The sequence below is a fragment of the Petaurus breviceps genome, unplaced genomic scaffold (assembly GCF_028583685.1).
Source record: "Petaurus breviceps papuanus isolate PSGF00001 unplaced genomic scaffold, PetGlider_PUasm1.0 224, whole genome shotgun sequence".
NCBI lineage: Eukaryota > Metazoa > Chordata > Mammalia > Diprotodontia > Petauridae > Petaurus > Petaurus breviceps.
The window spans coordinates 748,558-765,544 of record NW_027185887.1 but is presented as its reverse complement, the minus strand read 5'-3'; the positions used below and the strand labels follow the sequence as shown (position 1 = coordinate 765,544).

General features: G+C 33.1%; 1 protein-coding gene across 5 annotated transcripts in view; it reads right to left on the bottom strand.

The window, feature by feature from the left end:
• Positions 1-16,987, bottom strand: part of ZNF407 (zinc finger protein 407) — a 667,606-nt gene that overhangs the window by 236,049 nt on the left and 414,570 nt on the right. For all 5 annotated transcript variants that reach the window (XM_069094963.1, XM_069094962.1, XM_069094964.1 and 2 more), the window contains exon 6: positions 14,580-14,663. In XM_069094963.1, coding sequence (XP_068951064.1) covers positions 14,580-14,663 — 84 coding nt within the window. The remainder of the gene's footprint in view (positions 1-14,579; positions 14,664-16,987) is intronic.

Genomic DNA, 16,987 nt, shown 5'->3' with positions numbered 1-16,987 from the left:
TTGCATTAGCCACACATGTACATCCTACACTGAACTGCTTATCTTCCCAGTAAGGGTGGGTGACAAGGGAGGAAGGGAATGAATCTGGAATTCAAAGTTTAAAAATCAAATATTCAAATATATGCATGTATATACACTGTTATTAATACTATTTTACACGTAATTGGGAAATAAGATATACAGGCACTGGGGCATAGAGATCCACTGGAAAAGTCCAAAGGGGTATGGGAGAAAATATGCGAGACAGCAGATTGGAGGAGAGGATATCCTGTTGGACTGCTATTTTGGGGCGGTGGGTAGGGGAAAAACAGGGAGAAAATTTTGTAACTCAAATTCTGGCAGAAATGAATGATGTAAATCAGAAGTTAATAAAGCATTTAAAAAAAAAAGAAGAGTCCAGTCTATCAAAGCTGGTCATCACACATACGTCGTGTTTGTAATTGTGTACAAATTTCTCCTGGTTCTACTCTTCTCACTCAGCATCAGTTCATATAAGCCTCTCCAGGTAAATATGAAGTCCATCTGCTCCTCATTTCTTATAGCACAATAGTATTCCATAACATGCATATACCAAAACTTTTTCAGCCATTCCCCAATTGATGGGCATCCCCTTAATTTCCACAAAAAGAGCTGCTATAAACATTTTTGTGCATATGGGTCTATCTCCCACTTCTATGATCTCTTTGGGATATAACCCTAGAAGTGGTATTGCTGGGTCAAAGGGTATGAAATTATTTATAGCCCTTTGGGCATATTGCCAGATTGCTCTCCATCTTCCCTAGTATTTCTTTTCATTAATTCCCTTGATATTCTGGACTGTTTATTCTTCCAAATGAATTTTGTTACTATTTTTTTCTAACTCTATAAAGTAGTTTTTTGGTAAATTGATTGGTATGGCACTAAATATACGATTTAATTTAGGTAAAATTGTCATTTTTATAATTGCTCACTTCTCTTTACATACATACAAGTCTTTCCAGGTTTCTCTGAAATTATCCCTTTTGTAATTTCTTACAACACAATAGTATTCCATCATATTCACATACAATAACTTGCTCAGTCATTCATCAAATAATGAATATTTCCACAGTTTTCAATTCTTTACCACCACAAAAAAGAGCTGCTTAGATATTTTTGAAAATATGGGACATTTTCTGCCTTTTAAAAACATTTCTTTAAGGGTAGACCTAGCAGCAGCATCACTGGGACAAAAGGTATACATAGTTTAATAGCTATTTGGGCACAGTCCCAAATTGCTTTCCCAAAAGGCATAAACAGTCTACTTTCAACAGATTTAATATATTGTGCAGTGACTATAGTTTATAATTGCACAGATACACTTTATATATTATGCCATTTTTTAAAAAAGACTTCAAAACATCCACATATTTTTGGTGGAAATATTCCATTCACTAACATCAGCATCTACAATACTACATAAGTTCATGTGGTCAAAAAAATATTTGACACCTTACAGCCAAACTTCTAATGATGAACCCAATAACCCATGTGTTTCCTGTATCTAAAACATTTCAGGCCTATCAAGGGAACCACAATTTCTTTACTCACCCAAGTTTGTAAGCTCAGTATCATGCTAGATTCTACAATTATCATAATTCCACATAAACCATCAATTACCGAATAGTAGTATTTTTACCCGTAAAACATTTTTGATATCCATTCAAATCTCTCCACCCAAACAGTCACTCTGTTACTAATGAGAACAACTGCAGCAACATAATGAGCAACATAATCCAAGAAACGTCATGTAAAAAGGAAGTTAAGAAAGTATCCAAAACAGAATGTATGATCTTTTCCCCAAATTTTCATTCCTGACTTTCACTCACTCCACATATCCAATCTATTGCCAAATCCAGATTTTGGTTAATTGATAGAAAAACAATTATATAATTGTGAAGAAATTTAATTTTGGGGTAAGTTATTTGCATTTTTAATCCAAAAAAAGATGCTATTATTATCTTTTGATATCATGGCTGACAATACAGTATAAAAAAAGGCTGACATTAGCATTGACCTAAAATATTGCAATGTCCACATATCTAAATTGTTAACTTCTATATACTTGCTATTTATTAAAATTTCTAATTTTAAAAATTATTTCAAAGTTTACAAAGATCATTTTTATGCTGTAAGAAATAACACTAATACCTTAGAATGAAGGCACTGGGGATGAAATGTTGCTGCTTAGTTGTTTATTTTTAAATTACAATTGCATATAAGATTATACTCAAGCTAAGGAGGCAATCTAGTATAGTAGAAAAAAAAGGAAAGGATCTAGAATCAGAAGACTTGGATCTCAATCAGAATCCTATTCTTGCCATTTGTCAGCAAGTCCCTTAACATCTCAGAGACAAAAAGTATATACTATGTATATGCCAATTGCTGTGCTAAGGGCAGGGGATACTAGGACAAAAATTAAACAATCCCTACACACAAGCAGGCAATATTGTTTTGGGGTGGGGGGGGGGAATCATGTATAAAATATATACCAAATAAATACAACATAATTTCAAGGAAAAAGCACAGGCTGAAGGATCAACAAAAGCCACACACAGAAGCTAATAAATGCGAACCATTTTATAATCCTCAGTTAATATTTATAAGTACAAACTATTCTATAGTCAGAATAAGATCAAAAGCACTTTGGTTTTTAATTCTTATTAAATTCCAGCATTCAAGCTTGATTCCTACTCTACAGAAGGATTAAAGCCATTTTTCTAGTACTGAGTTCAAAGTATTTCTTTCCTCTCAAAATTTGTACACATCCAGGAATCATAAATGCAAATTACCAAATGTTGAACTAGCTCTCTATATATGCAGGCTACTCGTAGTCAAGGAAATAACTTTGGAAAAGAAAGAGTGGCTCCTGGTGCTCACTGGAAGATTACTTGATATGTTTTTTAACTGAATTTGGATACAGCAATAAGAAAAAGGAAGAGGGTTATATGAACAGATGAAAATAAGGACGCTATCTGCCTGAAATGGGAATATCTGTAAAATTGTGCCAATCTTTCCATGGTAGAAACATAAATCAATACTTGTAAAAAGGATGTGTAAGCAAATTATTTCCCTAAAATCTAAAAAAAAAAATCCAATTATATAATGGAATTTGAAAAAACACAGTCTGGAGCATTTATAAATTATCAAAACTCTGCAAGTGTGTGTGTGAGTGTGTGTGTGTGTGTGTGTGTGTGTGTGTGTGTGTGTGTGTGTGTGTAGAGAGAGAGATAGGCAGTTAAATTTTAAATAAATGATAAAAATTGTCCAGATGCCCATGAACTCTGAAATGCTAAATACTATGTTCAAAAGCTTCCTGTTAAATCCTGTATCTAGGACTTTCAAGTTTTTCAGGGATGGGAGAGATTTCATTTATATCTTAACTTCTATAAGATGCAGGTATTCATAAAGTGACATAAAGAACAAATGGATTCAAAAGTCCACAAAAGTCCTTGTCCAAAGCAGGTAAAAATGTAATTAGGAAATTTTAACAATATGAATACAAATACAACACAACAGTGGTTTTTGATGTCAGTATGCCTCACCAAGAATTCCTTTCTATTTCAGTCTAAATCACTGGCATCACTGAACTCAAGCTTAAATTGTTTTTTAAGTATTCAAAGAATGGGGTGGGTAGGTGGTGCAGTGGATATAGCACAGGCCTTGGAGTCAGGAGGACCTGAGTTCAAGTCTGACACTTGACACACTTACTAGCTGTGTGACTTTGGGCAAGTCACTTAATCCCAATTGCCCTCCAAAAAGCAATAAACAAAATAAATAAATAAATATTAAAAATAAATAAATAAGGATTCAAAGAAAACAAATATTAACAAAACTCAGTATGTCTACAATAATAAAGAGATTGTATTGTAAAGCAACACAAATTAATGAATGAGAATATATTAGTCTAAAAGTAAAATCAGCTCTAAAGAAATCAGTTAAGAAGCTAAACTATGAGAAGACAATGGGCAATATTATCTTTAATTATGTCTGAATGTTGAAATAGTGTGCATTAATGTCCACAAGTTCTATTTAACAAATATTTATTAAGGACATGTGCAAGAAATTGTATTACTTGCTGAGACTATATACAAAATAAATAGTCTCTGACCTAAGTTGTTCTAGGGATAGCCCAGAAGATAGAATGCTGGTCCTGGAATCATGAAGACTCATCTCCATGAGTTCAAATCTGCCCTCAGAGACTTAATAGCTTTCACTTAACAATGGCAAGTCACTTAACTCTGACTGAGTCCCTCATCTGTAAGATGAGATGAAGTAGGAAATGGCAAACCACTTCAGTCTCTTTGCCAAGAAAAACCCAAATGGGATCACAGAGAGTCAGAAACAACTGAAAAAGACTGAACGATTACAGAAGCCTAGATGAGTATATCCAAAATATATACAAATACAAGTAAATTTGTTAGTTTACTTTTTGTTCTTCCTTTTAATTTAATGACATCTCATGATTTTGCATCACTTTATCTATGAATATATACCTAATTTATAACTATAGTTATATATATATGTGTGTACATTTATGTGTATGTATGTATGTGAATACACATACCCTGTTTCCCCGATAATAAGACACTGTCTTATTATTTTTTTTTTTTTTGGAAAGAAAAACACCAGAGGGCTTATTTTCAGGGGAGGGCTTATGTTGTCCTGCCTCAGCTCTCCTCCACGGCACTGCTCTCAATGGCGCCAGCAAGCAAATCACTGGGGAAGAACAGGATGACGCACTCACTGCTGCAGCTCTGATTGGATGCAGCTCAGAGCACAAGGTGCGTTTCACCCGGGGGGGGGGGGGGTTGCATACAGAGGGTAACGTAATGTAGCATGTAGTGTGTAGAGCAGGGGATCACCTTCACTATAGTAGCAATCTCAATAGGGCTTATTTTCAGGGGAGGGCTTATTTTAGAGGAACCTTACACAGTAAGGGGAGGGACTTATTTTCAGGATAGGTCTTATTATCGGGGAAACACGGTATATATGGATAAACCTCCTTTATACCAAAGCATAATAGCAAACAAACAAAAAACCCAGCTAAGCAAAACTAATGAACACATCAATCAAGTCCAGAATCCTGCAGTATTCTGAATCCATACCTTTATCTCAGGGGAAAAAATATTAAATGGGTTCTCAGATCTCTTCTTTGGGTCAAGTTTGATTTTTATAATAACAAAGCTATCAATTATTTTTGAGGGTGTGGTTCTTTCCATTTATATTGTTGTCATTGCATATATTGCTTTATTGGTTTACTTCACTTTGTGTCAATGAATACAAGCTTTTCCATGGCTCTCGGTAATTGTCATATTCATTGTTTCTGAAATCACACTGATATCCTGTTATATTTCCTGGACCATGGTTTGTTTAGCCATTCCATAATGGAATACCTATTTTGTTTGAAGGTGTTTGCTGCTCTAAAAAGTCCAGCTATAAATATCTTGGTGTGGGTTTCTTCCTCGCTTTTACCTACTTCAATAATATGCCAAACGGTATAATTCTCTGGATCAGATTTTAATAAGTTTTTTGTTTGTTTGTTTATCATTATTTCTCACTGACTCCCACAATGATTGGAATGATTTATGGCTCAACAAGCAGTGTATTCATATGCCTACCTTTCTATAATAACCCTTCCAACTGAAACCACTTTCACCTTTCCTCATTGTTTCGAATCTGTTCAATGAGAGTGGAAAACAGACAATTGTTCTGATACGCATTTCTATTATTAAGATAAATAGTAATTTCAAGAGAAAGAAAACACTGAAAAGTAGGAGACAGTGAAAAAACTCATTCCTAATGTGGCCAATAACAACACTATAATGAAATAGCTGAAATGTCCTGTAAGTCTCATAAAGTACTTGATACACATTAACTCTATCAATCTTTATAACAATAACTCTGTAAGGCAGGTAATCCAGGCATTATTATCTACATTTTTCAATAAAGGAAATAGATTCACAGTGATTATATGACTTTTTCCATTGTCACATAACCAGTGTCAGAGAAAGATTATCTCTTCACTCCAAATCCTGTAAGCTTCCCTTTGACCTTGTCTCTCATTCTTATGAAGATTTAATTGCAGCCAACTGACTTTAACAAAAAATACTTGTCTTCTAATTTTTATTCCAAAAGACTTATAGATTTTTGTAAAAGTCTTTAATAAGGGTCATTGTATGGGAAAAAAAGCAAGCAAGTTTTCTATTTCTGGAAATTTGGGTAACATTATTGTGACTGACAATATAAGGGTCATAATCTTGAAAAAAAAATTTTGGGAAGACTATAGTATTCAGATTAAAAGTGAAAACCAGCATGTTTAGTCCTTAAACATTTAGTATAAATACTTTAGGGTATTTAGAAGTTCAAGAGCAACAAGTAAATATTGACTCAAAGAATAGTTTTAAAGTACCTACTGCACACCTTAGTATGAAAAGTCTTATCTTCTGCAACATTAAAGGAACATTGGTCAAAAACAAATCACTGTAAAGAAATGGGAAAACATATATTATTTATTAACGGCCAAGGATAAACACAGAGAATTGGCTAGATATGCCTATGTTCAAGGAACTCAATACTTTTAGAAAGGAAGAAAAATCATAAAAAGTCAGGTGGTATAAAACAGGGGAGGAGGAGATTATGATAGAACTTGTCAAGATTTCAAAAGCCTTAAATGGGGAAAAAAACCAAAATGATTAAAGGAATAAAAAATAACACACATAAATAAATGTCAGTGAACGTTTAGACTCAGGAAAGGTTTGAATAGTAAGGTTTGATGTAGGTGAAAAATTAAATACTGGTAGATTTCAAACATGTATATTGGCCAAATATGAGTACCAATTACAAGATCTATGTCTAGATTTCTAGGGCAGTTTAAAGGGATCTGTCCTTGACCCTGTTCTATCCAATATTTTCACTAATGATTTAGATAAAGATGTATATGCATGAATGTCAAATCTGAAGATGGTAAGAATCTGGGGTGATGATTAATATTTGTAATAAAAGAATTGGGATAGAAATGATGCTAACAGGAAGAATGAGTTGAATTTAGTAAGTTAACTTACGGTGAAGAAATTAAAAGTGGATTAATATCAGTTCCCATACTTAAATTTAAAAAAATCAATTTTCACATCTAAAGAATAATTGTAACATCACCAGAAAGTTGACAACGGTGTGGGGGAAACCTACCTGTTTTAGCAGAAGGTAAATTCAACATGGGTCAATAGTATGAGAAGGCAGATTTTTAAAACTAATGAATAATATGCTACATGAAGAAAAGTACACAGGTAGAAGTCAATACTAGAGAGGCAATGATGTTACTATACTAGATTTGTTGGACAAAATCCAGAGCAGCCTAACTGTAGATGCCATATTTTGAGATGTTGAAAGTCCAGAATATTCCCAAAGGAAGAAGATCGAGATAGGAAGAGAAATTTTAAAAATGCCATCATGAAAACTAGTTTTACAGAATTATTTAGATTGTGGAGGGAGAGGCAGGGAATAAAGAATACGATTGCTGTTTTCATATATTTTAAAGGTTATCATGTGTAAAAGAGATTATTACTCTTATTTTGCTTGACCCCAAAGAACTAAGCAAGAACTAGTAGGTGGCAGGTACAAGAAGGCAGATTGTTATAAAGAAACTGAAATACTGGTTTTCTTCTCCTGGAAAGAAAGGCCAGAGTGCTGTCAGAGTTTATATATATGTGTGTGTGTGTGTGTGTGTGTGTGTGTGTGTGTGTGTATTTTTTTTAAGAAAAGCTTTAAAAATGATTAATGCTAGTCAACACTAGTATATACAATAAAAGGTGATTTGTCTACCTTCAATGACTTTATAAATTCAACTTTTAAAAACTCTCTCTAATACACACACACACACATATCCCAACTCAACCTTATTGCTTTCTCTACTTACCATCTTTTTTCTCTTCCATTTAATATTTTTTTTTCAAATAAGGAGTAATGTTTTCTGATCTTTTACAATTTCAGTCTGTACAAATGTTTTGAAACTGTATTAAAGGCATCACCAAAAGCTTTCTTCTATGAGAACTCAATTCCTCTTCCTTAACCCCATATGCAATTATTTGCCAGTTTGTCACTTTAATCCAAATCGTCATCACCCGCAATCTAGATAATATTAAGTATTATTAATAATCATACAAGTAATTATTAAATAATAGCAATATGGACTTAATTGGTCTTCCTGTTAGTTCTCTCTCAATATTTCACAGAGCTCCCAAAAGCTTCTGGGGGCACAGGTTTGACAACATCAGCAAAAATGTTTCAGTGATTCCCTACTGCCTCAAGCACAAAATGAAAAACTCCTTAGCCTGGCGTTTAAAGCATTTCACAATTAGTTCCAACATGTTTCACATTACTTAGAATCACAAAGTTGTATGGAACTACAGAGGCCATCTAATGAAATTTATTTTTCAGAAACAATGGATTCTACAATACTGTCAACAAGTAATCATCCGGTCTCTGTCTGGGTAGGTTGGGGATACCCCAACTCCTTCCAAGCTAGTCCATTATAATTTGGGAGAACTCATCAACAGATAAGAAAATCAAATCTAAGGATTTGCCTAAGATAACAGCAAATTTGTGGTGAGCTGGAAGTTAGAGCTTAAGATGTCAGAATAATTGAAATCCCCCATCAATATATATATATATATATATATATATATATATATATATATATACTTCCATGTCAGCATGAATAATTTTATCTATATCTACGTTCTATAAAAGTGTTTTAAATTACATGCAAATAATAGTATCTCTTCCACTGCTGCCTCTATTAGCACAGTGCCTGGCACATGATAAATGCTTAATAAATGCTTGTTGTCTATATACTGATTATCACCTAAAGGCAGTTAGTATAATTCCTAACTCTGCACCTGGACTTCAGAATTGAACACCTTATTAATATACAATGTTATTTTACCCTATGTCCTTTTACATCTTCTGTTACTTTTTATTAAGGAATACCCTTCCAGAGCTATATTCTAGTCATGGAATTTATCCCACCAAATCTTAGCCATATCTATGAAATCTAATTCTCACACTGGGATCTTCAGCTTGCCTTTTATGCACAATATATGCCTCTATGAATCTACATTCAAGGTCATAGGTTTTACTGCTGACTTTTTTCTTGGATCTTATGTAAATTTCTGAATGTTTTTATGACTAAATATATATACATATATATATATATATTCCTGTAGTATTGGTATTCTTTATGTATCTAGGTTAGTATGTAAACATTTAGTTTCGTTTTCATCTTGGAGTCCTTTTAATTATATTTGCAAATAACCAAACAAATTTTTTTTTTTCCCCCTGCTTTGGTTAGGAACTATCAGGAACTGTTCGGTCATTTTCAGTTGTGTCCAACTCTTTCTGATCCCATTTGAAGTTTATATGGCAAAGATACTGGAATGGTTTGGTATTTCCTTCTCCAGCTCATTTTACAGATGAGAAAACTGAGGCAAACCAGGATAAGTGATTAACTCAGGGTCACACAGCTATTAAGTGAATCTGAATCTGAAATCAGATTTGAACTCAGAAAAATTAGTCTTCCTGACTCCAGGCCTGTCACTCTATCCACTGCAACACCTAGCTGCCTATCTGAATTGCATTATTGATATTATATATTATTATACAGTAGATTTAGCATATTATTATATAGTATGTACATATTCTATATTATTCATATATCTATGTTTATATGTATACACAGATACATACATACACATTCACATAATAGCAGAGTTTTAAGATCTCAAATTTTGATAAACTCTGAGCTTATACTATAAATCAGATATCAAAAATCAAGTCAAATCTTAGTATACACAAAATTTTACTGGATTATCTTGAAAAAATTAAGTCTGTGGTGATAGTAGACAAAGAAAATGAAAGCTCTTTATAACTACACAGAAAAAAGTACTACCAATTTGTTCATATATGCAATATTTTACATATGTTTTACATGTGTACAAATAGAAACAAGAATATGTTTGCAAACAAACTTTTTTTGGTTCCTGAAACTGAGTTGTTCCCTAAATGAAATGCAGAGTAATTTAACTGCATGTTAAAATCAAAATACAACTTATATGAGAAATAGAAACACAAAAGTAAAGCACTTATCTGAATTAAAACACATATATTATTTTTTTAAACTGATCTATATGTGTGCAGAGATGTGCAAAAGATTGAAATGAACAGATTTGGTCACACAAGCAGTAATCTAGAAAGATAGAATGCGACATCTTAAAAATTTTAATGCATGGTATAGATGATGGGTCTGGTCCTTAAATTACATAAAGCTAAAAAACAGAAACATTTTGAATTATGGGATTATAATTCCAACAAAATGTTCTGGTAACTCCATAAACCACAGAAGCTTCATGCTTGTTGGAATTATAGCACCATAATTCATTGCTAACTTGTTTATTCTAATTGCTTAGGTGTACAGTATCTGGGCTGAGAAATCCTTCCTTAAGCCATCCATTATTCATGGTTTGGGAAGGGATCTAAGAAAAATGTGTAATTTTATATACTATACTGTTTAAGTAAATGGTGTAAATTAAGGGTCCACTCAGATTTGCATTCTTAATACTAAATATTTTTAGTTCAGAGGCTTAACACAGGTCCTTAAAAAACAGTTCAATATGGTTTGTTTCATTTAAACTTCTTTGTATTTATGACATATTTATAAGGACAATTTATATAAATTATAACAATACTATATAAGAATAATGGTACTTATGTTATAGGCAAAATATTAATTTTTTAATGTTCATATTAGATATGAATGAATGCATGCGTATATGCATTTATTAAGCACTTACTATATGCCAGGCTATAAAATTATAAATAAAAGATGTCACTTCACTTAAACTTTGACCAAAATATAGACTGAGCCTTAAGATTGAAGACCCATAAAATTACATATTATTATTATGAATTTGTAATGATATAGTTTTATATAAATAGACAAATCACATGTGTCTAGATGATCCAGTGAAAGGACTCAGTTTACTATAATCCTGATTCAAGACCAAAAAAATATCATCTAATAATACTAGAGATTCATAAGGAAATGGAGACATTTTCATTTGTTCCTTTCAACACATGGAAATAACTCTATCTTTTATCTCATTTAAAATTTTATGGCCTGGCTTTACTATGATTAAATATACAAGATAGCAATGTAAGAGGATGAAAGGACTGATTATGAAAAAAACAGATAAGATATATGACCACCTTGGATTTGTGGATGCCATAAATGTAGAATGTACTAATAACAGTCAAAAATTTGATATTTTTTTCTCATTTTCAAAGCTACATCATCTAATATTTCATTTTTCTTACATATCTTGAACCCAAAGCAGATGATTCAAAGACTTATTAAAAAAAATCTGCCATACCATCTGATAGTTAAGCCCACCCTATAGTAAAACTATTTCCTCATTCCAAGTAATGAACCTTTGGAACGGTTATAACGCTAAAAAATTAATTTCTATCATTTCATTGATGTAGAGAACTCTGGTACCAACAAAAAGCAGAAATTTCTCCCAAAACTTACAATGTTAAGAAAGTTACCAAAGGTACTGAATTTTCCCAGGGTAACAGAGCCAATATATGTCAGAGGCAAGATCTGAACACAGATTTTACTAACTTCAAGGGCAGTTTTCTATTCATGATATCACACAAGACATCACATAAGACATCTGCAGCTTATTCTAAGTTTCATTTCACATAGAGTGGTACTTTCCAATGCAATTAGAACAAATATTACACTCTTTTACAAAATCTTAATTTTAAATTTAGCATAATAATAACTATTAATTTATATTGCTAAAGTTCCTGAGTACAGTACAGTACAGTACAGTTTAGAGGTCAGAGAGCTGACCTCTATACAGGGTCAGCAAGACAAAGATCTGTGGAATACATAGCAGGTCTGATGATGATAAGGGTAAGAATGCTAATGGCTGATATTTTCTCATTGTTTCAATGTTCAAACAGACATCATATCATTTGAATCTCTCAGCAATCCTTTGAGGTTGATATCTGCAGTAATAGAGATGTCAGGAGCCTTCCTAAGGATCTATATACATGGGTTATATAGTAAATGTCATATTTCTTCCCATCATAATTTCATACCACATATAAATCTATTTACTGTACTGTTTCATTTTAAAATGTTTCCTTAAAGGTTAGTAATCTCTGCTAAAATAACTGTCAAAATGCCTTGGAACCTATGGACCACTGAGAGCAAAGCAAGAGAAAGAAGATGGAAGCCCAACTGGAGCATGGCTACAGACACAGAAGAGGGGGCTTTTCTGAACCAAGTATTCATCAAGACTGACTGTACGTTCTTCCTAGATACCAACACACCTCATTTCTCCAGACTGGGGGTTATTGAGCTGGGCAGGACTCTTCAACTACACGTGAGGATTTGCTCCCTTGCCCTTGAATCAAGGGTCTCTGACAGGTGATAAAAGTAAATCTTGGAATGGAAGATGTTTTGCGTCAGCCCCCTAGACAGTTTGTATTGCAGCAGGGAATTATTTAAGCCATTTAGAGCACTTTTGATACCTATCCCTTTCAAACTGATTGTAATTTGCTTGGGTACTCTATGTACGGGGTAAACCATGTCAAACATCGATACACAAGAGAAATATAGATTCCAAGTATACTATATGAAGCCTGGGCCAGAAAAAATGTTGTTTGTGGGATGAAAATATTGTAAATCCAGCATAACAGCCCCAAGCCTATGCTGAGTTGTACTGGGATGTTTTCTTTGAAGCAAATAGACTTAAGAGCTGATTTTTGTGTTAAAGAATCATCTCTGATTGTTTGTGCCACAGAGGCAGATAAATGCCAAAAAGACAGATACCTCTGTCTCTGAGACATTGTCCTGTATAGCATAAAGTTAATAGCAAAGTAATAAGGAGCCTCTGGTCCTGACATAAAATATAAAGTTATGCCTTCTAGATGCAAGCTTCATGATCTATCACCTGTAAATGCCTTTGATCACAGCATTAGTGTCTCCACTGGGGTGGCAAGAGTGGAGCACATGCCAGATCATGAGATCCCTGCCACGTTGACAGAGGTATCATGTAAGAGTATTATGTGGCTCTCCAGGGCCAGGCCAGGTTGGGATGAGGTTAGCTACTGCTAACATTTAAATAGTCATAACTCAAGTGGCAATAAACTGACAAACTTTACCATTAAAACACAGAGCACAAGTTAGATCAGTCAAAGGTGTGACTAGAGAGTATGTCTACTGCATACCAGAATATGATTTGACACTATAAATATTAAATCCGGAAAAGAGTGCATGAATATAATATGTTGGAGCCTGTTTGGCTATCCTTAAGATCCATTTTCTTGACCCTAGTAAACTAAGCAATGTCCATTCTGATTCGATATTAACCTTTACTTATACAGTAATTTGAATCAAATGGATTTGAGAGATGAAAGCTATGGACTGCATTAACTAGCACAGGTGTTACTGAGGGCAAGATATTTTGCTCCTTGAATCACCATTAGAACTACACAGGTCAAGAAACAAACAGCACCAAATAGAGCAGTTTCACAGACATTTACTGAAGTTCATTTTGTATGTAAATGAAGTTTAATTTTAGGGACTCTCTTTGACAAGCCCTGTTCTTCTTATCACATTAACTAAAGAAGATTCAAATAATTAAAATGATCTTTACATACACATTTCGAAGACTTACTAAAAAAAATTTTAATTAAAAAGAGCTACTTAGAAAAATTAAAGTAAGCCATGTAACTATTCTTCACTCCTAAGGAACTTTGTTCTTTTCCCAAGTCATTAATTAAGTTCTGCAAATAGGAATACATACCAGTTGCAAAGAGAAACACTCTATACAACTATACCCTGAGTCTCATGTAAAGTTATATATCTTCATTAAAATCCATTTAAAATTTCCAGGTTGAGAGGATAATTGATACAACACTGACAATAAACTACATCCCTCCCCTCAGTTTGAAACCATAGATATGTAGTCTCTAATATTCACCCAGGATCCTTTAGGGAGATTCTTGCCAAGCAGAGAATAGGCTCATTGATCTAAGCCGGAGAGGGGGTGGGAGAGAAGGGAGAAAGAAAGAAAGAGAGACAGAGAGAGAGAGAGAGAGAGAGAGAGAGAGAGAGAGAGAGAGAGACAGAGAGAGAGAGAGACAGAGAGACAGAGAGAGAGAGAGAGAGAGAGAGAGAGAGAGAGAGAGAGGAGGGGGAGAATTGTTCTCTTTAATATTAATTTACCAAAGACACTTGATCCCTTATATATATGATTTACCTATTTTTATATATATACAAAAACAGATTATTTAAAGTCTTACCTTATTCAAATAGCATTTGCTCTAGAGCCTAAGCACACGGATTTTGAAAAAATGAAAAAAGGTAAAGCAAATGATGAGCCCATGTATTATTTGTGTTGGAATATTTTATTTCACTTGCTTTAGTTTCCATACTATGATAAGCTCTTGCTGCAGAGAAAATACCAAAGGGCAAAGACAGATCTACTGACCTGTGTGCTGCCTCCGATGCTTGGTGAGGGCATGCCGCGTCCCACCGGCAAAGCCACAAAGGTCACACAGGAATGACTTCTCGCCTGTTGCAACAATAAACAGATGAGGGACTGTGGAGGTCACAGATCATTAAAACATATCTATCAAGGCTTTCAGGGTTACTAATTCCTCCAATCAAATGTTTCCATGTAAATATGTCAAATGGGAATGAAATTACCACTGCGGTTTATTGACTGTGATAAAATCTGAAAAGCACCACTGAACATAATTACATACTTGTCAGACCCATAAAAATTAGCTTTATTATCAATGGAATGGTTTTGTACAACTTCATTTCTGTTAGATGTCTTCCAGATGGGGCTGCTTTATGCACTTGAACAGTTTTTATGCATATCCTGATTTTTTACAATTCCCATACATCTGGCCTTTCTGTGCTGAGTAAAGATTGCTCAGAAAAGTTAATATACAGTATATATGATTCTACTTAAATAAAATATATTGAATTTACTAACAACTTAAGGATATGGAAAATTTTTTAGTTGATTCGATCAAGGTCTTCTTTAATAACTTTCTACTTAATAATGTGAATTAAATGGTTTTCTTGAACATACTGAAGAGCTCACAAAACAATAAAATCCACATTACTCACTACCAATGGCAATTAAATGCTGTTTATGTTTCCAAAACTTTCATGACATAAAGAAAGCAAGTCTGGGGATTACTATAGAAAATACCGAAAAACCCCTATTGTTTCTCTTTAATGATATTTCTTCTAAGCCACTGCAACAATTAGAGATAGATTTGGCAGAAAGTACTTGTTAGAAGTGTGCAAATGATCATTTTTGGGGATATTTTTATTCCAGCTAGCACTTTGCCCCATGGTTTATAAATACAATACATCTTTCTACTGTAGCATATTTAGGCAATAAGTACTGGCAAGCTGAGCAGTTTCATCCCATAAGGCTTACGAAGAAGGGCATTATGGAATAATGATACTAACGTAGGAGAGATTGGGTGAAATTATAAAATACTTTTCCAAGCACAAAAATCAATCATCTTTACCTACTTTACTAATTTAGGCGTTTAATGCAACAAGTTTTCCAAAGTTTTCTACATATATTGTAAAACTTTTTATTTTGGAATAAGATTAAGATTTAGCTCCAGCCATTTTGGAATTGCCATGGCATTTTTTAGTATATGAAAAGAAAAAAAAAAGACCATATACCAAAAGGCAAAATAGCTCTGGTTATTAAAAACAGTCATTCTTATAACCAGCATTTCCGAAGTGCATAGTTTAAATGAAGTACAATAATGACCATGTAAATATAGTTATATTTAGCCCAAGTTTCCAAAGATATATTATCAAATTATTCATCATCATTATCACTAATATATACATCTGAGCTAAAAAATATTGTTTCCTATAATCACTCTCATTTTGGGGGGGGAGGGTCAAATTTATTCCTTGATATCATGAAATCATCATAGAATCAGAGGAATAGAGTAGATGGGCTGTGAAGAATAAAGTTTAATTAAAATTAAATATTCATTTAATTATTTAATCAATTTGAGTATAAATCTTTCTGACTAGCTATAACATCAATTGGATAGCACTGAATATGGAACTCTTGAACATCACAGAATAAAATTTACTCTAAAATTAAAATATTGCTCTAATTCTATTTAAATATTATTCTCTATCATCTTACATACAACCATAACTTAGGTTGTATGGTTAGCAACTTTGGGGGACACTGCATGCAAGTAGAAGTCTTAAAGACTAATGAGGGCATATAATTCTTATTACTTTTGGAAAGAAATAATATTTTATTTTTTTTCCTTCTTCAACTTTAGTAACCTAGATTTGTGCCATGAAATATAAAATGTACATGAGCTATATGGGAAATGTCAGAAAACTGTACACTAAGTTAATTCACTTTGCATTTGTGCAGTTTACATTTATAACTTTCTTATGTTTGAATATACATAACAATTTACTGCATACAGAAATGGTTCCTCATTTTCTTCTGATTTGATTCCAGATACATTAGTGACCTTGGTTTCATAATATGTAAGATTTCATATGTGATGTTAGTCTCTACTGTACTATATTTCATATCTACCTCTATGGCTTGATTTTTTTTTTATAATCTTTGGTTCAATTTTCATTTGCTTTTCAGGGGGAATAAGGTGAAGTTGGTGGGTATAGACAAGTGTATTTCTGTGAATATGTTTAATAATTCCATCATTATTTCTTTGGAATTTGCAAGCTTTAAACTTTTAGGAAAAACTAAAGGTAATATTTGACTTGGCATATAAGAGGTTGATTTAACATGCTATGTTTATATGATAGCAAGGATATAATGGAAAATGGTTCTTTTCTTAACAACTTGAATTAGTTTCAAGT